At 49.9% G+C, this 24,222-nt stretch overlaps 1 protein-coding gene across 4 annotated transcripts in view; it reads right to left on the bottom strand.

The window, feature by feature from the left end:
* Window positions 1-9,483, bottom strand: part of H6pd (hexose-6-phosphate dehydrogenase/glucose 1-dehydrogenase) — a 29,723-nt gene extending 20,240 nt beyond the window's left edge. For 2 of the 4 annotated variants that reach the window (XR_012907506.1, XM_075946283.1), the window contains exon 1: window positions 3,648-3,758. Coding sequence is in view for 2 of the 4 variants with exons in the window: in XM_075946283.1 (XP_075802398.1) it covers window positions 3,648-3,694 (47 nt within the window). In the remaining 2 variants the exon portion in view is untranslated. Of the gene's footprint in view, window positions 1-3,647; window positions 3,759-8,672; window positions 8,794-9,193 lie in introns of those variants that run through there. The other 2 variants (XM_075946286.1, XM_075946285.1) reach the window with 2 other exon arrangements.
* Between the last annotated feature and the right edge of the window lie 14,739 nt (window positions 9,484-24,222).

Genomic DNA, 24,222 nt, shown 5'->3' on the forward strand with positions numbered 1-24,222 from the left:
AGCCTGCTCTCTCGAATGTTACAGCTGTTGGAGGCAGGGACATGTAACCTGTTCTTCTGACCTCAGGTGTTGATGGGGAAGGGGCGTGTTACTTGTTCTTACTATGACCCTGTTTTTTAACCTTAACAGCATAGCTCAAGCTGTAGTGTGTGCTTGAGTTCCCTGGGGAACTGTTTAAGATGCAGATTCTGATGGAGAGGCCAAAGCTGCCAGGTTCCAGAACACTGAGCACAGGAGGCATCTGCATCCAAACAGACAAGCCTGAGAGTCCACTGGGTGGCGAAGAGCTCTAGTTGCTTCCAGAGTTAGATCCCCAGCACCCACAAGGCAGGTCACAACTCTAACTCCAGTCCCAGGGGATCCAATGCCCTTTCTAGCCTCTGCAGACGCCAGGCAGGCACATGGTGCATGTGAAACACCCATACACACAAAAGGAAAAAATAAAACACGCACACGCCTGGCCTCCTATTCTCGTCACCACGTCAGAACGATCCTGCTCGAGCTCGACCTGAGATGCTTTAGTTGACATAAATGGCTTTGACTAGGTCCTGTGTTGACTGTGGAAGCCAACATGAACTGGGTGAGCCAGCTGTACGGCCTCAGCCACTGGATCTGACATGATTCTCATCTACAGTTGAGGAGACTAGGAGGAATGAATTACGAACCGTAAAGCTCACGCTACCACGCTAACCCTCTTTCTTAGTCAATCACGGCATGGAGGTTCCAAGCACTGGCCTTCACCCTCCTAGCCGCAGGACCCTCGGAAACAACTTAATCCATTTTGGTCCTGACTTCTTCACCTATAAAACATGGCGGAAATCAGGCATGGTGGATCGTGTCTACGGTCCTAGCCCTTTGAGCAGGAGAATCAAAAGTTCAAGGCCAGCTTGGGCTACAGATGGGAGTTTGAGGTCAGTCTGGACAACTTAGAGAGACCCTGTCTCAAAAGTAAGAGTGGGAAAGGGCTGAAGAACCCAGTCGGTGACAGAGCATCTGTCTATCGGGAGTGAGGCCTGGGTCCAGTCTCTAGCACACTAAAAAAAAAAAAAATCATGACAGATTCTGCTGACCTGAAAGAGGGAAGGGTTAGAAAGACTGACAGAGATAAGGATGTGAGCCAAAGCAAAGCAAAACAAAACAAAAACATGCACAGCCATGACCTGGGCACCTGCCTGTCATCCCAACAGTCAGAAGATCAAGGCCTTCTGAATTACTAAATTACTAAAAGTTCAAGGCAGCCTAGGTTACATAGTAAGACTCTCTCCAAACCAAAACTGAACAATATAACACACACACACACACACACACACACAATCTCTCGCTCCTTCCTTCACCCTCTTTCTCTCACTCACCCATCCCCCAGGTGGATGAGATGGCTCAGTGGGTAAAGGCACTTCCTGCCGAGAAGCATGACGACCCAATTGCAGCCCTGGAACCAGCATGGCAGAAAGAAATTTTACTCCACGGATTTGTTTTCTGACCCCCCCACACACACATCCAAGCCATGGCAAGTATATGCTTGTGCATATGTGTAACACACACTAAAGAGTAATAAAAAGTCTTTTAAAAATGATACTAGCCAGGCGGTGGTGGTGCACACTTTTAATCCTTGCACTCAGAAGCAGAGACAGGGGGATCTTTGTTGAGTTCAAGGCCAGCCTGGTCTACAAAGCAAAAGCAAGTTCGGCTGTTACACAAAGAAACCATGTCTTGAAAAAACAGAGAGAGAGAGAGAATACTAGACAAATGTTAACTAATTAGACCATTAGACCACTTATATAGGCCAGGTATGGCAATGTGCACCTGTAACCCAGCACCTGGAAGGTGAAATCAGGGTGGTCAGAAATGCAAAGCCAGCCTGCAATATAAGTGGTTGGTGACCCTGTCTCAGGGAGAAAAAAAACGGAAAGAAAGTTAATTGACTTTAAAGTGACTCCCTGCCCTAGAGCGGCACAGCACTGCTGTGAGACACTGGGCCACTGCCCTCACCTCTAGGCTGCAGAGCCAACCCCGCCAAGCACCCTGAAGAGCAAAGCCTGCTCCAATCTCACAGCCAGCTCAGCCTCCCAGGACAGGACAGTGAGGCCTGGGCTCAGCTCTCCTCCCTGAGGCTGCGCCTGCCGAGGTTTACAGTCTGAGGAGGCTGCGCCCGCCTGAGGAGGTTTACACAAGCACTCCTCCCTCTGGGCTCTGGGCTCTGCACCGACTGAGAGGAAAGGCCTATGAGATGAAGCTACCAGAGCTGAGCACACGACACTAGAAGTTGGTCACGAGGCAGGACAAAGCCCACTTAGGACTTTGCTTCTCCCTTGCTTTCTTTGTTGTCTAATTAAGCAATCAGTCAGGAAATCATCACTCAACAGGCTGAGAAGCTGGAGGAGAGGACAGAGATGTCAACAGGGACACTGGAAAATGCCGTTCTCAGGCACATTCTTGCCTTCATCCTAAACAACCACACAACAGTGAAGAAGGCATTTAATCTGCAAAGGCCTCAGCCTCCTCCCCTGGGAAATGAACTAAGTGGGTCCAGGTACTTTACCGGCCCTTGGTCCCATGCTTTGCCAGGGAGGTCCTGCCCTACTATCAAGGAGACGCTACATAGACAGGGAAGTGCTAGGGGAGACCTCTGTAAGGGGTCACAGGGCCAAGAAATATAAATCCAAGTCTACAACCTGGTCTACAGAGTGAGTTCTAGGACAGCCAGGAGAAACAAAACAAAAAGACTATAGAGAAGACAATTTCCTATATAATTTTTTTTTTTAATTCAAGAAACAGAACAGGACATGACAACTCACATACAATCTCAGTCCTTGGGAGTCAGGAGGATTGTGAGTTCAGGGTAAGCCTGGGCTACACAGCAACCCCATATCAAAAGAAAGAAAAGTAAGGAAGAAGAGAGAGGGTAGAGGCTGGAGAGATGGCTCAGCAGTTTAGAGCACTTGTTCTTGCAGAGGGTCCGTTCCCAGCACCCACATGATGGCTCACAACCATCCTAAACTCCAATTCCAGGGAAGCCTACACGAAGCATGCACACGGTGCACATATGGACATGCAGGCAAAGCACTCTACACACAAAATAAAATAAGTAAAAAGGAGGTGGAGTCAGCAAGCAGGAAGACAGGCGGCCTCCTCTGGGCTCTGACAGGCTCGTGTTAGAATCAGGACTGAGTGTGCACACAGGGATCTGATTCCAACACCCTTGGCTCTCCAAGCCCAACTAAGGGAGGTCATTAGAGCGTCTGCCCATTTAGACAAAGGCCCTGCTCACACTGCAAAAGGCGAAAGGCGGACTTGGCCAGCCATGGTGAACAGGGGCAGTGTCCAGCTCCATCTTCCGTTTACCCTCACACGCAAGGGGGACAAGGCCAGCCAGCCCACAGCTGTCCCTGCTCAGGCCAGCAGAGAGAGGGAAAATCAGGGGTCATACCTACCTCCATTCCCTTTTCTAGCTCCCACAGATGCCACTGACAGAGCTGACTCCTGGGGATGGAGCTATAAGAGGGGACGCGCCTCAAATCACAGCCCAGAAAGCTGGACTTTGTAAAAGAAGAGGGAAGGAAACAAGATTTCAAATGAAAGGACACTTAGAAAATTGCCCTTATCAACCAAAGGTCCCTCTAGTTCTGAGACCCTGACGCCAGACTCACCAGAGCAGGCAAAGACAGAACCTGTGGCATCCAACCTTGATCTGCATTTGGTCCACTGCGGCCAATCTGAGGACCAGGGCTTCCAGATCGAGCTCTTTCCAAAGAGCCCTTTCCCTGGCCTCCTCTGAGGGTAGCTAGAAGCAGTGATGAAACCCAAAGCCCCTTTGGACCGGTCTCCAAGGTTCGATTGCTCAATTTCCGGGTATTTTCACAACTGATTGTCAAGCACAGTTATTACTAAATCTATGTTTACATTATTGAATAACCAGCTGAATTCTATAAAGAGCAAACAAAGGTCACCACACACTCAGAACAGCATCTCCTAGCCATGAGACCACTTTTTTGCTATGTGCCCTTGATTGGGCACATAGCAAAGGACATCTGTAATGTGGAGATTGGCAAAGATCTTAAATCCGGTTCCCCAGCCCCATCCTTGCCTCCTACACAGCAGCTGTTCGAAGTTGACCAGCCAGTTGCTCTCTGTGCGGCCAAGCCTGTGTGTCCAGTTTGGACCCTTCCACCTCACCTCTAGAGTAATCAACCAACCTACACTCAAATCATCTGATCCCACTAGCTGAATGCTGCCTAGGCTTAACCACATCAGCATCAACCTGGCTTCTTTACCCCAAATCTCCTCTCTTCCTTTTCCTTCCCTCCCCTCTTTTTGCTTTTCCTCCCTCCCCTCCTTCAGGTCGGTGTTTCTTTATTTTGAGACAAGGCATCTCTCTGTACCCCAGGCTGGCCTCAACTCTTATCCTCCAGCCTCATCCTCCGGGGTTACAGGCGTTACCACCACACCTCTCAACCTACTTCAAATGCAGCTTCCACAAGTCCCAGCAAACACACACATGTTCAGATTATAAACCTTAAGAGGTGTCTGGTCTGTTGGAAAATACCAGTATTGACCTTCAAATTATATCTGGGGGCAGCTATAGGCACCTGTCACCAAGACTGATGACCTGAACTCAACTCACAGGCCGGAAGAGGAGCTCCAACTCCAGTACTTGCTCTATGACCTCCATGTGTGTACACACATAGGCACACACATGTGTATACAGGAATGCACACACAAACACAATAAGAGTCACAGAGGTTTGGAGTACAGTATTTCCCACCGTCCTCGTCTATTCTGCTGGCGCCTCTGCCTGGATTACTACAGAACGCCCTTCCTCCCTCCTATGTCTCCCTCGGGCCCTGCACGATTGAGTCTAGCAGAGGGGCCAGCGTGACCCTCCCGGCGGTGGTAGGATCATGTCCCCAGGTCTACACATTCTAGCTTCTCACTATCATTTCTTTACCTCTTATGCTATTCTGCGCATTCTCCTGCCCCAGAACCTCTGTACGGGCTCTTCTCTCTGTCTGACCTACTTTCCCCGCAGGTGCCCATATGGTGCATTCCTTCACTAACTTAAGCAAGACCACTTTCTCAGTCAGGATTTCTCAGACAACTCCACAAAATACTAGAACTGCCACCTTCACTTCATGCCTCCTCCCTCCTCCCCACTCTATTCTCTCTGGAGTCTCTCCTTCCTTCCTTCTTTCTGTCCTTCCTTCCTTCCTTCTTTCTGTCCTTCCTTCCTTCCTTCTTTCCTTCCTTCCTCCCTTCCTTCCTTTTCTTCCTTCCCAGCTTCCTGTATCCTAGGCTGCCCTCAAACTTGATATGTAGTTGGGGATTACCTTGACTTTCCTTGTTTTATTTGATGCGTGTGGGTGTTGTGTGTGATTGTGTGCTATATGCATGCTGGTGCCTGGAGAGGCCAGAATAAGGCTTCAGGTGCCCTGGAATGAAAGTTACAAACAGTTGTGAGCTGCCATGTGAGTGCTGGGAATTGAACCCAGGTCCTCTGGAAGAGCAGCCAGTATTCTTAACTGCTGAGCCATCACTCCAGACCCATGGACGTCTGTTCTTCCCTCCTCTATCTCCTGAACGCTAGGATGACAGGAATGAGTCACCATGTTTACTTTTGTGCCGTGTTGATATGTTATGTATGCTAGGCAAGCATGCCACCAAATGAGTCACATCCCCAGCCCTATGTCTGTATGATGATGACGTCCAGCCTGAGGCAGGGAGAGGTATGCTCCCTTCAGTGCAGTGTCTCCGGCATCCCAAACAGGGCCAAGCACTCAGCAAGCTCCGTGTGACATTTGCCAATGATGAAATAAATACCATTTGCACAGGATCACTGTAACCTCGTGAACACGGGGCCCAGGACTGATATTGGCATGGAAACAATGCGTTGTAACGGCCACGTCAGGCGCCATGCCGCTGCAACCCACCAGCAGCTGCTTCTTGCGTATGACAACACTTGGGTAGTGTGAGCTATTTATGGTGCAAATGCCATCTGCCAAATGCTAGGCTTGGAGCCTGACAAGCGACGAACCCTTGCACTCTTGCTACTGTTCTGTGAGGTAGGTGCTGCCATCAACCATTTCAGAGCAGTGAACTAAGACACGGGAAGGTAAACTATCTTGCTGATGGCCAGACAACCTCAGAGGTGACGGGCCTGGTGGTGGAGCTAACTGCCGAGGCCACTATAAAGTGTGTGGCTAAAAGGCTGGAAGCAGCTCAGCAATTAAGAGCAGTTGCTGTTCTTGCAGAGGACACAGATTCAGCTCCCAGCACCCACATGATGGCTTATAACCATCTGTGACTCTAGTTCCAGAGAACTCAGCGACCTCTTTTGGCCTCTGCAGGCATTGTACACACGTGGTATTCATACATATATGAAGACAAAAACTCATACCTGGAAATAAAAATAATAAACCTTAAAAAAAGAGAAAAAAGAATTCCCAAACAACGAAATGGCAAATAGCAGCATGGTGTGCCATTACTGGTTTTCCTGACAGTGGCTGCTCACATAAACCAGCTGGCCAGGAACTGCTCTAAGCTGCCATGTTACCCCGAACACTAGTGGCCTCTCACTGGTCTCTGCTAAGGCCCCATGTCCACTTGCCTAATAGTGACACAAATGCCCTCCTTCTGATATAGGAAGACATGGAGTCAATACCCAAGTGAACCCAAAGAGCCCTGTGGGCGAAGACACTGAGTATACATCTGGAATTGTATACTCCAGGCCTCTCTGCAGCTGGGTGAGCTGAGGCAATGTCTAACCTGTGTTCTCAACCACAAAACAGAAAAGCAAGTCTGTCACACGCACACACGAAGACGATCCATGTAAGGCACTCTGGCGCCACGCTTGGCAAGCTGTAGGCTGTTCCAAAATGCTAGCTTCTGCCACTGAACATGAGCGTCATGAAGGTGGCTCCCACCAAGCCTTGGAAGCGACGAACCACCTTGCCACAGAAAACCTGCAAGGCATGGTTCCATCTGACCACACTGACGAAAGGCTGAAGAGCTACAGGGCTGGCATGGCCCCTTCTCAGCTCTTGAGAAGTCTACCATCCAGCCAGAAGAACAGAGTATGACAGCCGGGTGTCGCAGTACCTGTCCACAACCCCGTAACCCAAGAAGCTGAGGGTAAGGGCTGAGAGCTTGAGACCAGCCTGGGATACAAAACAAGACCCTGTTCCCAAAACACACAGCAGGGCTGGAGAGATGACTCTGCAGTTACGAGTACCTGCTGCTCTTGCAGAGGACCTGAATTCAGTTCCCAGCATGTACTTGGCAGCTCACAACCATCTGTAACTTCAGCCCTTGCCTGGCCTACGGGGTTCCAGGCACACGTGTGGCATACAGATATGCATGGAGATAAAACACCCAACCACACACACAAAATAAATAAATAAGATAAAAACAAAACAAACTGGGGTAGGGGGGAGGACGATCTAGAGAATTTGCTCAGCGGTTAATAGCACTTGCTGTTCTGGTAGAAGACTGAGATTCTAGCATTACAACTCCCTCTTCCGTTCTCCACAGGCATGTGAACATACACGCACGTACACACGCACATACAAATAAAATAAATGAGGCTGGAGAGACGGCTCAGTGGTTAAAAGCTCTTGCAGAGGACTCAGGTTTGACTCCCCACATCCACACGGCCGCTCATAACCATCTACAACTCCAGTTCCAAGAGAGCCCATACCCTCTTTTAGCTGAACACGGCACACACATGGATGGTATGCTTACACACATGCAGGCGAAATACTCATATGCACAAATTTTTAAAAATAACATATTTGCAAAGGAGTATGAGCTGGGGCTGTAGCCAAAGGTCTGGGGCTTGCCTAGTGCGTACGATGTTGTAGGTGGAAAACAATGGCCCCAGTGGGAAGTGAGGCTGAGGTTGCGCAGCCCTAACCCCTGGCTTACTTCTGGATTACCTTCCCTGCTGTAAAATGGGGATAAACGACCTCATTTTAGTGGCTGGCCAGAAGAAACCGGATCAGGGAACAAAACGTACTTCGTGAGGACATGGTGTAAGGGGTTTTCCTTACCTTACAGCCCAGGACAGCTGCTCTGGGCAGCTCTGGAGCACTGGGCCACCGATAGCCAAAGCAATCGTCCTAATTCCCCTTTACGGTTTTGTTTTGTTTGGTTTTGAGAAAAGAGTGTGGCCAGGTAGCCCAGGCTGGCCTGGGCTGGACATTCTTCTGCCTCGGTCTCGGAAATGCTGGGATAATGGATAGGCCCCACCACTCCGGCTTTTCTTTCTCTTTAAAATGGCCCCTGATCTACCTAAACAGCCAACAGTAATCTGTTGCTTTCTGTTAAATCACCTTGTATTTAAAATTTATTGTTGTTGTTGTTAAATACAAAACTCTTTAAAAAATGAGCCGTGCTCAAGTCAAACACAGTATTTTTTTTAAGGTAGGGTCTCACTGTGTGGCTAGCATAGAACGCTAATTGCAGAAAAGGCTACTAGCTTAGATCTCAGAGATCTTCCCACCTCTGCCCCCCTCCCACCAAGTGCTGGGATTAGAGATGTACACCACTATGCCCCTCTTAAACAGTCGCTTTTCTGGGATGTGCTCCCAAAATAAGGATTAGCCTCATCAATTCAAAAGATTCGGCCAGTCATGCATCACGGCAGAGACTATAGGAGTCCTGGTTTTCCAGCTGGTTACCTTTCAAGGGGCACGATAGAGGGGTGGACTAGCTACTGTATCAGCCATGTGGAATTTTCAGTTCTTACTTCCGGCTAAGCATTCAAGGCTGGGGGAGCCGGCTTTCAGAGGCCCCGTGTCCCTGGAAAAGAATTTGCTGGGTCGGTATGCAGGAAACGCTCACGCGATAGCAGCTGCCAAAGTTTAAGCATTGGGAAATCACCGGCTCGCTCTCTGCGGCACGTTCCGGGAAGCCTAGGGCCAAGGGCGCGCTGGGCCCCCAGGGCTGCAGGGGAAGGGGCCTGGCCGCCTCCTACTGGCCCATCACCTAACTGCACCGCATCCCCACGCCCTGCAGAGGTGGAGTGGGGTGGGGTGGGGTGATGATGCCTTTATTCCGCGGAAGGAGGAGCGTGCGGGTGAAGGTTCGGTGACTCGGGCGAGCACCGTGGGACTGGAGCCATCTCCATGGCCGGCTGGCTAGCCTGCCGTTGGATGCAAGAAGTGCGCAGCGCAGAGCAAGCAGGGGGGGTGCAGCTTACTTCATCTCGCTCCTCCGGGAAGTGGCCCGGGCTGGCTAGTACGACTGGCAGCTGGGGTCGGGGAGTGGGGGGGAACCTGCGACCCCCTGCCCGCGCTTCGTCTTCGGCAGGTGCTCGCTTCACTCGGGGCCGCGCTTCGGTCCTCCGAGAGCGCCCGGGCGCGAGGCCAAATTCAACCCGGGATGCCGCAGTATTTCAGGCTGCGTAGCGACAGGGCCCAGCGGGCAGGCCTCTGGCCACCGCGGCCCCGCGCTGCGGTCACCCGGGCGCCAGGAGCGCGCGCAGTGGGGCCTAGGGCGAAGCGCGCGCAGGAGGCGGAGCCTCGGACCTGGGCACTCCCCCTATCTCGCGGGCGCGGTAGAGGAGGCGGAGCCTCCGAGTGCTTCCTAAAGTCCAGCTGCTACACTTGGGCTCTTTCTTGCCTTGCTTCCGTGGTCCCTTCTGCTATCCGGGTCATACTCTCAATGGCAGGGCTGCCCTGCTGCGCGGGAAAACGCGTGTGCCCCTAAAGTTTGCTAGGGGTGGAGATAGTGGATGTGTTGTTGAGAAAATTCAGAGGATGAGCAGTGTCTCTGACTTGACGTCTGGAAGCTGGAACATGTTTCCTGCTGTCCCTAGGCCTCATAGTCCCCCATCTGTAGAGTGAATAGCTTGGTCCACTGTACCCAGAGGAGTGAGTTAAAAAACGCCGGGAGTGTACACCCTTCCCACACCTTCACCAGCTGGCTCCAGATCTCTGACGCCCCCTAACTGTAAGGGGCTTGGGACTCTCTCTGTGTTCTGATGAGGGTTATCTTGTGCCTGTGCGAGGCCTTAAGTAAGACAGGAAATAAACAGCGTTTTATGAAGAGTAGCAGCTGTGTAAAAGACATCTCAGCTCTTGGCTCCACCCACCTCCTATCCATTTTGGTGCACTGTTCCCAACCTCGTGCCATTTCAATGCTAACCCTACCCTACAGTGTCCCCATGATCCTGACGCTGAAGATGAAGCTGCTTCTTCCCTCCGTGACCCTCAAGCAACTTCGGGCTAACGAAGGCAGGGATGGCACTGCACTGACGGCAGGATGCCCTTGGACCTCTCCTGGATGTGAGGGTGCCCATCTTTGCTTTTGGAGCATCATTGCTCTGTTCCTTCTTCAGAGGTTCCTCCGAGCCACCACACAGGCAGAAAGGCTGCATGGCCACCTCTGAGCCACTGGAAAGCCTCCTGGTGTGAGAGAAAACGCAAACCAGTCTGGTGAAAAGTCACAACGGTTGCTCTCTGCCCGCATAGCACTAGCAGGGGAATTTGGCAAGACCAGAAGGACCAAGTGAGGCCAACAGGCTTGATTTCCATGATTACCATGGTCTATCTGCCTTACTTATATTCCAGGCCATTGACCACTGTGTCTAGCCTTTTTATGTGGGTGCTAGGCATCCAAACTTGGGTCCTCATACCCGCACAGCAGTCTCTGTACCCACAGACCCATCTACCCTGCGTCTTCTTGTTTGATCTGAACAATTTATTAAATTTCTTCAGAGAATCAATCCATTTATGTCAAAAATCCAATAGTTTAGGTAGAAGACCACTGCCTCCCCAAATCAGCCCTGGGAACCTTGTCTGTGCCTGCCGTGGGATTGGTTCCAGTGCCTTTGCCTGCCTGGAGTTTCTCATCTCTGTGCTAGCAGCTACTACCCACTCCAAACCTTATGGCAAAGGTGTGCTGTCAGTAGGAAGGCGGGGCTGGGGAGGAAAGTGCCTCTGGGGGAAAGGCTTCTAAGGGCAGATCGCTTCAGGTTTATCTTGCCCTGGGTAAGGAAGTCACCAGGGGCTCCGCCTGTGGAGCACATTGCTGGGGACTTTGCTTCCTCATCACAGAGCATACTGGGTAAACAGAAGTCGGGGGTTAACTCAACCTGCCTTGCAGACACGGAAAGTGAAACCCAGAGAGATGAATGACTCACAGACATGTCTATGGAGTTAGAAATAAAATCACGTTGCAGTTTCTATTTTCAGGCACCATGCCCCTAGTCGGCTCTACTTGCTGGCTCCTTGCTTCTCACAGGGGAGGGGAGGGAGGGAGGGAACAGGTGTCGTACGTTTTTCAGCCATGGGTAGACATTTTCGTACCCAGATGAGAAACCTCCAAATGACTTGTTATGTTTTAAGATTGGCTCTGTAAAGTAGCCTTTATTTTATTCTCTTTTGCTGCCATAATAGGGTACCACATTTAAACAGCATAGAGCTGTCATCTGACCGCTCGCTGGCTTGGGTCTGGCTGGGCTACAGGGCTCAAGGCTCGGGTCCTTTGTAGAGAAGCCATTTTCTTGCTCTGTCTTGCTCCATCCATCCATCATCTTCTGCTCGTGGTACATCTCGGTGCCTTGTGATCTAAGGAGTCCCCAGTTTCCCTCCTGATTTCACTGATGACTGTTCTCAGTTTGAAAATTCCTTGGCCTGGGAACTTTCTTATCTTCAAGGTTTAGATTAAAAAAAATTGAGAATTGAAAATCTCTCTTACTCTATCAGGGTGCAATTTCTGACTCAGCCAGGAAAGGGCATCTGATTTAAGGGTTCGTGATACTAAATTAGAAGGGGGGACACTGGTATAATCCCAAATTATAATATTTCTCATTTTAGATTTTCCATATTTGGGGGGAGGGGCTAAAACTTTCTATGTAGACCAGGCTGTCCTTGAACTCACAGAGATCTACCAGCCTCTGTCTCCTCAAGTAATGGGATTAAAGCACCATTGTTTATTACTATTATTTATTAGTGTTATGTGCACGGGTGCTTTGCCTGCGTGGTGCCTGTGTTCCACATGCACACCTGGTGCCCTTAGAGGTCAGAAGAGGCCATCACAGCCCCTGGAACTGGAGTTACAGATGGTTGGGAGCCACCATACGGTGCTGGGACCCAAACCTGGATTCTCTGCAAGAGCGGGCAGTGCCCTTAACCACTGAGCCATTTCTCTAGTACCCCAAAAGTATTTTTAAGATTATTTTTACTTATGTGTATGTATATACATGTGTGTACAAGTACCTGAAGAGGCTAGAAGAGGGCACAGGATGCCCCGGAACTGGAGTTATGTATGGGCTATGCGGGCAACCCAATATGTGTGCTGGTGTCTTAGTTGGGGTTCTCATTGCTGTGAAGAGACACTAGGACCACAGGAACTCTTACAAAGGAAACATTTAATTGGGGTGGCTTGCTTGCAGTTTCAGGGGCTCAGTCCATTATCATCATGGCGGGGAGCACAGCCATGTACAGGCAGATGTGGTGCGGAAGTAGTAGCTGAGAGCCCTACATTTTTCAGGCAACAAGAAGTTGACTGAGGTGCTGGGCAGTATCCTGAGCGTAGGAAACCTCAAAGCCCACCCCCACAGTGACACACTTCCTCCAACAAAGCCACACCTCCCTGTGAGATTATGGGGGCCTATTACATTCAAATCACCACAGTTGAGACCCAAACTCCAGCCCACTTCAGGAGTGAGCACCAAGCTCCCTTGGCCACTAAACCAACTCTTCAGTTCCCAATAAATAATGTTTAATTGCATAGGTGTGCTTTGTTTTGTTGATGCCATCATCATTATTAGACAGATATTTGGATTATTTCTGCTTTTTGGCTCTTGAGAACAAGGTAGTTATGAACATGTGTGCATGTCTTAATGTAAACACAGCTTTTGTTTGTCTTGGGTGTATACTCGTGGTGGAACGGCAGGGTCACAGGGCAGTTCTGTGTATGACCTTTGAGGATCTGACCCACTGTTTCCTAAACGGTTTGTACTTTTCCCCAAACCCTGCAATGCACCAAGGCTTGTGCTTGTCTGGATCTGGATTGTAGCCATCCATTCTCGAGGCCACAAAGGGGGGCTACTCGTGCTTGTTTGCATTTTCTCTATTTTCTCTAGTAGCTCATGATGCTGAAGACCACTGTCTGTCTTACTTTATCATCTGTTTCCTGAGGAAATGTCTAGCTAGATTCTTTGCCCACTTTGGTCTTGTGTGTATCTGTTTGGGTACTTGAGGAGAAGCCAGAGGCTTCAGATCCATGGAGCTAAAGTTACAGGTTGTTGTGAGCCATCTGGTGTGGGTGCCAGGAATGGACCTCGGGTCCTCTGGGAGAGCAGTAGGCAAGCTGAACTGCTGAGCTGTCTCTTCAGCCTGAGGTTTTAAAATGTTCTAAGTACAAATCCCTCGCCAGGTAAGTTATTTGCATTTTTTGTGAGAACTGGGTGTCTTAGTTTGCTTTCTTCCGCTGTGACAAAGACCATGACCAAAACAACTTTGGGAAGAGAAGATTTATTTCAGCTTCTATTTCCTAATCCAAGATTAACTCAAAGCAGGAACCTGGAGACAGGAACTGAATCAGAAACCATGAAAGAAAGTCCCTCACTGACTTCTCCATGGCTTGCTCAACCTGCTTTTTTATACAACCCAGGACCATCTGCCCAGAGACAGCACCATCTACAGTGAGCCAGGCCCTCCCATACCAACCACTATTCAGGAAAGTGCCCCCTCAGGCTTGCTTACGGGTCAGTCAGATTAACCAGTACAGGGCCTTGACTTCACCATGTAGCCGAGGCTGGCCTCAACTTTACCACGTAGCTAAGGCTGGCCTCAACTTCACCATGTAGCTGAGGCTGGCCTCGACTTTACCACGTAGCTAAGGCTGGCCTCAACTTCACCATGCAGCTGAGGATGATTTTGAGCTTCTGAACCTCCTGCCTTCATCTCTAGAATACTGGGATTACAGGTGTACACCAGCAGGCTTTGTTTATGAAGACTGGAGACAGAACCCGGGGTCCGTGCACGCTAGGCAAGCGCTTTATTACCTGAGCTGTGTCGCCCCAGCCCCGATTGCAAACGTTCTCCCCCGTTTTGTTAGCCATCTCTTCATTTTCCTGATGGTGTCCTTTAAGACATAAAAGTTTTTAATTCTGATGATGTCCACTTTATCTATTTTTACATTTGCTGTCCTGTCTAAGAAGTCTTACTTAGGCTAACCCGATATTATAGAGTGTGTGTGTGTGTGTGTGTGTGTGTGTGTGTGTGTGTGTGTGTGGTATTGTGGAGGAAATCCAGGGCCTCGTGCACACTAAAGCAAGTGTTCTGCCTGCCACGGAGTCACACCACTGAGACACAGCACAGTGCCACGCCACTGACCACACCACAGAGCCACACAGCACAGTCTTGCCAGGGAAATGCGTGCTGCGCATTCAGTCCTAGAAGTAAATCTTTCCGGCTCCTGTATTTAGTTAGGTTTGTTTGCCGTCTTTGTCTTTTTCATTATTGGGGATAAAACCCAGGACGTTGAGCTTATGACAAGAGCAGTCTACCCCTGAGTTACACCCCTGGCCCGACACACACTTCAGGTCATTTTCGGTTAACGTCTGCGGCACGTGGGTAATTGCCAGTCTCAGGATGCGCACGGCGCACCTGTGAAACATCCGCTCACAGACAGACAACACACGCATCATCAAAATGCCTGTCCCATCCCGTGAGGCTGACCCACGAAACCAGGGCCTAACAAATAAAATACCCTCAAGACAACCGCCCACAGAGTGAGGGTTTGCTGAGGAGTCAGAGTTACCAAGCCCAGGTGCTGGGGGGACGGGGGTTCCTTTGCTCTGCAAGTGGCCGTGAAGACGGAGAGAATGTTTGTCTACAGAGCACTGCGACGCATTTGGACAGAGGGGCACAAGAACAATGCGGTCCTTGCTGGAGTCAGATGGGGAGGGTGGAGAATCCCTAGGGGTTGGGAGCAAAGGGTTAGGCAGACAGAGATCAGGAGCAGCTTGCCTGGGTGTAAGCCAGGGCAGGACCTTGGGTAAGAGAAGAGAAGCACCTGTCCTCAAGGCTGCCATCCCTTGCCTTGAGCTTGGGGGGTGGGGGCGGGGGTGGGAAGAGGACGAGCTCTCAGTTGGCAAACACAACAAAAAGATAAAAGTGTTGGCGGCCATCCCAGACATCACTGCACCAGCAAGAGCTGCATTGTAGCCTGTGGGCCAAGAGAAGACACAGCCCAGCTATGGTCAAGCGACTGGCAAGCCTAGGGTCCTGGGGGAAGGACAAGGCATCCTTGTAGGGGAAATGTGATGGTCAGCAGGACCTCATGAGACAGCGGCTTCTCCAGGAAGCAGGCTCTGTCTGCCTTTCCCCAGACTGCCACTGCAGTGGCCTGGTCTGGGGCCAAGAGTTTGGAAGCCGCTGGTGAGCCAGCAGTTCCCAAGTGGCTGCAGGGTCACAGCGGGAGACATGTCCCCATTCAAGGACTCCTTGTGTTCTTCCTGTGCTGGATATGCAGGTAAGACTCCCCCAAGACACCCTCATCCCTTCAGTCAGTAGAACCTGCCAAGCTGTGCCAGGCTCAGGGACACAGCGAAGGGCCCTGTTCTCAGGCAGCCTCTAGTCTGTTCTCGGTCTGCATAAGGAACAGACAGAAATCCAATGGAGAATCAGAGTGTGGCCAGGGCCAGGAAGGAAAGACAACTGAGCGGTGGGCTGGGTTTCACTGGGTGCTTAGAGATGAGATCTCTGGGAGGAGACACTGGACAGCGGCTGGAGAGAGAGAAGCTGGTACCCAAAAGCTGGAGAAAAATGTCCCAGGAAAACACACACAAAGGCGTCCCGTGGGATCAGCTCAGCACCTCTGAAGAGCTAAAAGGCAGCGAGCATCATCTGGTCCCTTAGCAGAGGCTTCCTGGGGGCAGGGTCCGAGATGCACGGGACCTGGGAAGCTACACATGGGGTTGATGCCAGTTGCCAGCAGAGGACTCTGTGGGGTTTCAAATGGCGGAGTGACACAACTGGGGTTCATTTTAGAACCTTTGTAAATGTGGCTTGGGGGAGACGGGGGACTGGAGAAGGCAGAGTTCAAGGCCGTCTCGGGCTACATAGTGAGTTCAATGTGAACCTGGGATACAGAGTTCAGGCTCTGTCTCAAAACAAGTAAATGAATAAGGGCTAGGAATGGTGTTCAGTTGGTAGAGGGCTGGCCTCGCCTTCAGGAAGCCCTGGGTTTGATACCCTGTAAACTAGGTGTGGGTGGCACATATCTGTGATGCCAGTGCTAGGGAGGTGACTGCAGGAAGACCAGAAATTCAGAGTCATCCTTAGCCACCTGAGGGCAGCCCGTGCTTTGTAGGACCCTGCCTCACAAATAAATAAACAGGAAGCAAGATGTAAACAGAGATTGCTCATTTGTTCCCGGCCACCCAGACCTGAGTAATCACACAGAAACTATATTAATTACAACACTGTTTGACCAATACCTTAGGCGTATTCCTAGCTAGATCTCATATCTTAAATTCACCTATTTCGATTATTCTGTGTATCACCACAAAGCTGTGACCTACGGATATGGTTCCAGCATCTGTCTCCTTTGGCAGCTACATGGTATCTCTCTGACTCTGCCTACTCTTTCTATATATATCTCTTCTAGTCTGGCTATATTCTGCCCCGCCATAGGCCAAAGCAACTTTATTCATTAACTAATAAGAGCAACACATATACAGAAGGACATCCCACGTCAACAAGATGCTTTAGATTCTTGGATTATAGAAAAGCGTGCTGGGTAGAACTCATAGCAGGGTCATCCAGGCTAGCTGCACAGCTCTAAGGTGCATTGTCTGGGCATGGTGTCGCATGTCTTCAGTCCTAGCACTTGAGGAGGCAGAAGCTGGTGGGGCTCTCTGAGTTCAGGGCCAGCCTGGTTTACATAGTGAGTTCCAGGCCAGCCAAAATGACATAGAAAGACCCTCTCTCTAACAAACTAATAAACAAGCCAGTGTAAGTTTGGGGCTGGAAACGTAGTCCCACAGTAGAATGCTTGATTACGTAGCATGGATGAGGCCCTTGGTTTCAATCTCCAGGACGGAATAAGGGTCCTGCAGATTTTTCATGTTCCAGCAGGGCAGGGAAACAGAGGCAGAGACTACTGACATGGAAAGACAGTTATTGTTTTCAAAGTCCCCCGGCCAGGGGGAGAGAGGACACCACACAAGGAAGTGTCCGGATTTCTCAGGAGGCAAAGCAAGCAAGAGAACAATGTGTGCCGTTTCTGCGATGAGGAATAGGGGCTCCGGGTAAGCCGGTCTATGAATGGATAGTGTTCTAGGCAGGAAAGACCCATTGGCCCATTTCTGTCACTTCGGTGAAATACCTGAGACCCGCCCTTTATAATGAAAACAGACTTATTTGCTTCATAGTGTCGTCTTTATTTGGGGGGGGGGGGCATGGGTGTTTGTTTGTTTCTGTATTTATTGTTTTTGCTTCTGTCCCAGAACTCACTCTGTAGACCAGGTTGACCTCAAACTCACAGAGTTCCGCCTGTCTCTGCCTCCAGAGTGTTGGGATTAAAGGCGTGCGCCACCCCACCCACACAGTACATAATTTTCAAAGGATCAAGAACACGGCGATCCTTTGGCCACATCAAACGGTAGTAGCCAGCATCATTGCAGAATCATGTATGAGGGGAACAGATCCCAGAGAGATGGGAAGTTAGAAAATGCAAGAGGCAGGCTTTTCGTTGACAACAAACTGCCTTTGCAAGAATAACCAAGAGCCCATGAGAACCGCTTTCATCCCCTCTGAGAGCAGAGGCCAAGCACCCACAGGCCCCACCTCCCTCCCAACATCACCACCCCAAGGACCAAGCTTCCAACACACATACTTGTATAGCACAGCCTGCCCCTCCACTGTCCATGCTTGGCTCTGGGGTGATGAAGGCAGAGGCATGATGGTCTTGGGGTGGTGTGGGGCTCTAGGCTGCTCAATGTGCATATAAAAAGCTCCCAGGCAAACTCTTGGTAACCTCTATTAACTAACTTGACCTGAGGCTCAGGGCCGTCTGCATCAGCAGGCCTCAGACATCAGAACACCGGAAACACACAGTATAAACAAGACTCCTGAGTCCTATGGAATGGCCCTAGGGAAGAGAAATTAACAGAACTGACTGATAGACAGACACCAACCAGGGAAGAGGAGAACCCAAAGACAGTGTCTGCAAGTGAATCTCCTGGTCCTGTTTTTAGCTTTGTTTTAAACATCTTTTAAGGGGACTGAAGAGATGGCTCAGGGGTTAAGTACACTGACTGTTCTTCCAGAGGACCAGCGTTCAATTCCCAGCACCCATATGGTAACTCACACTGTCTGTAACTCCAGTTCCAGAGAATCCAGTTCCCTCTTCTGGCCTCTGTGGGCATCAGACATACATGTGGTGCACAGACACACATGCAGGCAGAACACCTATATATGTAAAACGAATAATTTAGAAACACACATGTAGCAGACTCTCCTGACGGTGTAAATAATTGCTTTCTAACTTTTTTGCTTTATTAGAGCTCATTTTATTGAATTTAATTATATATATATATATATGTAAATGCCTGTAACTATTTTTTTAAGACAAAGCATAGTTATGTAGCCCAGGCTAGCCTCCTGCTGCCTCAGCCTCCCACAGTGCTGGGATTACACATATGTGTCACACCTAAGCATGTCATTCTTATTTGTATACACTACCACACCTAGCTGTTATTCTCCTTCAAGGAAATAGAGCCCCCATAGGACATAAAATAAGTGCTAAAAAAAAAAGGAACTTCTCTGGCTTTTGACGGCCCAGCCCCCTTGGAAGGAAGGGCAGGTGATGTTTTTGTGCCTGACTGGTCGGGTTTGCTGTCTATTGACACAATCTAGAGCCCCCTGGGAAGAGGGAACCTTAATTAAAGACGTGTTCAGATCTGAGAGATTGTCTTGATTGATGGCTGCTGTGGGCGGGCCCAGCCCACTGTGGGCGGCAACATCCCTAAGCAAGTTGGCCCGGGCTGTGTTAAGGAATCCAGCTGGGCCTGAGCCAGAGAGTGAGGCCATAAGCAACATTCTCCCACCATTTCTGCTTCATTTCGGCCTGAGCTTTCTTCCTGACTTCCCTCGGTGATGGGCTGTGACCTAGAAGAGTAAACAAGCGAAACCTTTCCCTTTCTGAAGTTGCTTTGGTCATGGTGTTGTCTGCAGCAACGGAAGGGCAAACTAGGACTCCTCTAGAACACGACCTTGACCTGGTGAGAGACTCAACGAGGCGGGGTGTCACAACACCTGGCGTCAATGCTCGCTGATCTAGATGTCCCTCAGCATCTGCCGTGTGGGTGGAATATTGATTCTTGGTGAGAAATTGGATTGTGTGGTTTAGGACCGATGAAGGACTCAGGTGGTTTTTGTGACACTGGAGCCTCCCGTCACACCAGCTGACAGATGCTCACGTAGAGGTGACCATGTGGCACCTTCAAGCTTCATTGTTTACGGGAGAGAAAATATAATCGCAGTGGGTTGCAGCCTTCTCGTGTTAACCAGACTGTAAACACTTTGCAGGCAAGGTGTCCAGTGCTCCCAGCCTTACCTGGCGCTCCCCTCCCCCCACCAAGGCTCTTCTTATCTACGTTGGTTGGTTCCACGCGTGAATTAATGAGCGGAGCATAGTTGTTAGCGGACTGGATCTTTGTCAGATAAATGTCTGCTTTTCGTGTATGGAAAAACTCTCACTTGGTTGCGTTTCAAAGCGTTAGAGCAGAAGCGTGAAAGAGCAGAGCGGGGAAGATGGCTTAGTTGATCAAATATTTGCTGAGCAAGCTTGGGGACCAGGGCCCCAGAACTCAGGGAAAGCTGGCCTAGGATGTAGCATGGGTCTGTATCCTAGAGCTCTTACTGTGAGATGAGAAGCCTAAGGGCCAGTTGGTCCAGAACACAGCAACAACAAGAGACCTCGCCCCAAACAAAGTGGTAGGTGAGACACAGGAGCCGAGATTGTCCTCTGACCTCCACACACATGTCATGGTGTGCACGCACGCACACACACACACACACACACACACACGAGCACACGCGGTGAAGACCAGGCTGTCCTCACGTTCACAGAGCTCTGCTTGCATCTGCCTTGAGTGCTGAAATTAAAGGCGTCCACTGTCACACCCAGCACCAAAGATTTTTCTACAGAGTGAAGAAGCAGAATGGGAGGAGATGTTTGGAAACAGTATCTCTGCTGAAAAAATTAACATTCGAAATTCATAAAGGCCTCTGGCACCATAATAAGAATAACTTCCACGGAGAAATATCAAACAGTCCTAGGCTTGCCCAATCAGAAGGAAGGAGGAAGGGATGAGGGAAGGCAGAGGAAATTGGAATGCCCTCCTGTTAAAGAGCCTTGAATGTTCCTTCAGTGTGTCCCGACTGAAAAAGGAGTTTTATGTTGGGGCATCAGACCCCAACACTTTAGACACCTGTCTGTTCCTGTGCAGAAGGAGGCAAAAGTGCTACGGGGAGGAGGGGACAACAGTGGAAAGACACAGGGTGTGTGGGGAGGGGCTATGACTTTGGTGCTGCAGATCCTCTGTGCCACTGGAGAAGGGGCCAAGAGGTCCAGGGCCTAGCCTTAGATGCCATTCAAGGGGCACGAGAGCCATTTTTAAGGACTGGGCTCCCCATGAGTTCCACTTGCTCAGTGCGGGAAGCTACAGGCGAAGGCTTTAGAAATGCCTACCGAGGACTCATCTCGCCTGGCAGCTAAGGCAATTAGCACATGTTTTAATGAGGGCTGTTGTTTGTACTGCCTGCCTCACCTCTGCCGGCTTTCTGCAGACCAGACAGCGCTGGCTCCAAACCTGCATTCATTAGCGTTCTGTGATGGGATTCCTTCAAGAGGCAGAGCCCGAAGCTAGCTGGTGAGGTCCAGCGTCCTGGAACTTAGTAGAGAGAAGCGGGTTCAGGTCAGGCCTCATCCAGGGACTGCTTGAGTCAGAAGAGAAGCATCCTGCTAGCTTCTTGAGCCCCTTCAAGGGAGGAAGCGTTTCAGTGGCCTCAACCTAGATTGGGGTTCCTTTCTTCCTTCTTCCCTTCCTCCCTTCCCTTCCCTTCCCTTCCCTTCCTCCCTTCCCTTCCCTTCCCTTCCTCCCTCTCTTCCCTTCCCTTCCCTTCCTTTCTTTCTTTCCTTTTCAGACAGAATCTCACGTAGCCCAGGCTATCCTCAAACTCAATATGTAGCCAAAGGCGACCTTGAGCTCCCTATCTCCTGCCCTCCCTTCCCCAGTGCTGGGATTATGGGCATGAGCTGCCACCCCAGGTTTATCCCATGCTGGGGATGAAACCCAGGGCTTCCAGCAAGCTCACCGGCTGCCCCTCAATGCCTTGCCTGTGGAGAAGTGGACTCTCAACACCCTTCCTGAGTTTGGGACTAAGGAGAGCTGCCTGGCTAACGCTAACTCTAACCACCTTCTGCATGAAAATGCAGATGATTGGGAGCTGAAGAAATGGCAGCAGTTAAGAGCGCTGGATGCTCTTCCAGCCAATCAGGGTTCGGGTCCCAGCACCTACATGTCAACTCATAGCCATTTGTAATTCCAGTTTCAGGGGCTCACATAGCCTTTTCTGGTCGCTATGGGCCCAGGAACATATGTGGTACATAGACATACGTACAGACAAAACCACCCATGCACATAAAAAAAAGATTTTTTTTTAAAAATTGCAACTGGACAAGGCTTTTTCCAGGCATTGAGAGGGACACGGGCATTGGAATGGGGCCTTCGGAAAGATTACTGTTCTTGCTGTGCTGATACAGAGTCTGTCCCAGCTGTGATAAGCGCCTGCCGTGGGGATAAACACTCCATGTCTCAGATCCACTCCACACAAGTGCAGCCACGCAGCGACTCAGCCTAGGGGGAGGAAAGGCTGCTGTATGTGATGCTGTAGCTGCCCAGGGTTTCTCAGTTTCTAACTCGCAGGACACAACTAATGTGATACCTTTCCCCTCGTTTTCAGCAATTAAAAAGCAAATCATTTTGCTTACTGTAAGTTCACGTTTCGGAAGCGTTAAGTCACTCTTTGCAGTGCTGAGTGACTCTCCCCAGCATTCCCCTCCAAAACGCTTCCATCTCCTGCAACAAAACCGTCCCCATTAAACACAAGTTCACAGTATGTAGGGCTTTGGTGACTGGCTTCTTCCATTTAAATTAATGTTCCCCCAGTTCGATCATGTGGAAGAAATTGCCAGTATTCCTTTCCTTTTGATGGCTGAGTAATATTCCACTGTGCGGATATGCCATATTTGTTGATCTGTTCATTTGTCTATAGACACTTGGGTTCTTTCCACATCTTGGTTATTGCATGCCTGTGTATCCAATCCTTGGTAGGTTGAGACAGGAGGAATGTGAGTTTCAGGCTACCCTGGACTACATAGCAAGACCCTGTCTCAAAAGAAGGAAAAAGGAGAAAAATAAAACAAAACAGGACCTGGGTGTTTTGGGTGTGCATCTCAGCAGTAGAGGGCCGCTCAGCTGTACCAAGCCCTGGATTTAACCCTAACATCAACAATAGTAATAATTTAATAGTTTTGAGTCATGCAAAATCTAAACTGTGAAAAATTGTCAGCGGACTCAAGGGACCCATGTGAATCACCAAACAACTTACCGAGGCCCAGGAAGGACACTGCTCAAGGACAAGTCACCACCAAGAGCCCTCATTCTGAGGCTCCACCACACTGCAGCCCCGAGTCTTCCTCCTCCACCAATACTGAAGGCCCCCCAACCACCCTCCTTCCTCTCAGCTCTACAGCATGTGTGGGCCTCCTCACCTGCCTTAATTACGAAGGGGCCGAGGCTGGAGACACACCATCTGGGTGAGCGGGTACAGCACTGACAGGCAGGCCACCTCACCTGCCTAGGATCAGGATGAGGTGAGGGGGCACAGAGACCAGGAATCTTACTCTTCAAGGAGCTCTCTCTTCTCTTTAAAAACAGCCTTTTAATTAGATTCTAGTCATAGAAAATTCAATCTGCTTTCTTTTTATTACTCTTCTGCTATTTGAGATTGTGCCCTTGGTGCCTGAGAATGGTGATGAGCAGAAGCCAACAGATGTTCAAAGGGACTGTGTTAGAAAGAAAGAAAGAAAGAAAGAAAGAAAGAAAGAAAGAAAGAAAGAAAGAAAGAAAGAAGAAAGAAAGAAAGCCCCTGATCTCCCCCGCCCCAGAAGGCTGGGATTCCTCGCAGACTTGGCAGTCCCTGGAGGCCACTGGCCCACCCAATGCTTGACTGCCCTTTCCCTAGTGACAGACCCTCGTTTTTCTTCTGTGTGGCAATGTTCATAGTTGTACCACTGTTTTCCCAAGCTTCTTTTGCAGCTGGGTACGACCACATGTCTAAGTTCTGACCAACAAAGTGCAAACAAAATTGATCAAGTAGAGTTATGAAAAGGACTTAACTTTTGGTCCCTGGTTTCCTCTTCCCTGCCTCTTCTTGTTTGAAATGTTGATGGCACTCCAGCCTCTCTTCTGGCTCAGGCTGAGGATAACAGAAGAGAAGGGTGGGGAAGCCAGAGTTTCTCTCTGGTGACACAGAGGGACTACCATAAGCTACAAAGAATGGTTAAAATATTTTTGATCTCTACAATACTTTTTAAGTTAAAGAGTCAGAAAATTTCTGTGTCTATTTGGGGACCAGGAACCCGGAACTGCACGTGCGCCAATGACACATGCCTGAAGTCAGGGGTCAACTTGTAGGAGTGGGTTCTCTCCTCAAACACTGTGTGGGTCCCGGGGAATGGAAGCATCAAGCACCTCTAATCTACTGAGCCATCTCACCGGCCCCTCAACAGCATTTTAAGTGAAATAGAAATTAGTTCATGTTATGCTGAGCTCACCCAGAGGCCCTAACCCTAAGTTTCTCTCCACGCGGCCAATCTGCAGACAAGGAGAGACCAGCTTTAAAGAGGTGTATTTGCTCACACGAGGTCCTTAGGATAGGCCTGACCTCTCACCACTGCTGTCTTATACAGTCTTGAATAAAGAGACCAGGACAGACAGAGGGGCATTCCCCAGAGCACATTCTACCTTCAGGCCAACAGAGAAGCTTCAGGAGGAAACAGCCTCACCAACACCTTCCTCTGGAACTCCCAAACACCCAGAGCTGTGGAAAGAAGAGATTTCGGCCGTTTCCGCTGTCCGGTCCGTGGTACGCTGATAAAGCAGAGGGAACGGAGGAACAGACAGACAGGGGAATCGGGAGA

The sequence above is a fragment of the Microtus pennsylvanicus genome, chromosome 13 (genome assembly GCF_037038515.1).
Source record: "Microtus pennsylvanicus isolate mMicPen1 chromosome 13, mMicPen1.hap1, whole genome shotgun sequence".
Lineage (NCBI taxonomy): Eukaryota > Metazoa > Chordata > Mammalia > Rodentia > Cricetidae > Microtus > Microtus pennsylvanicus.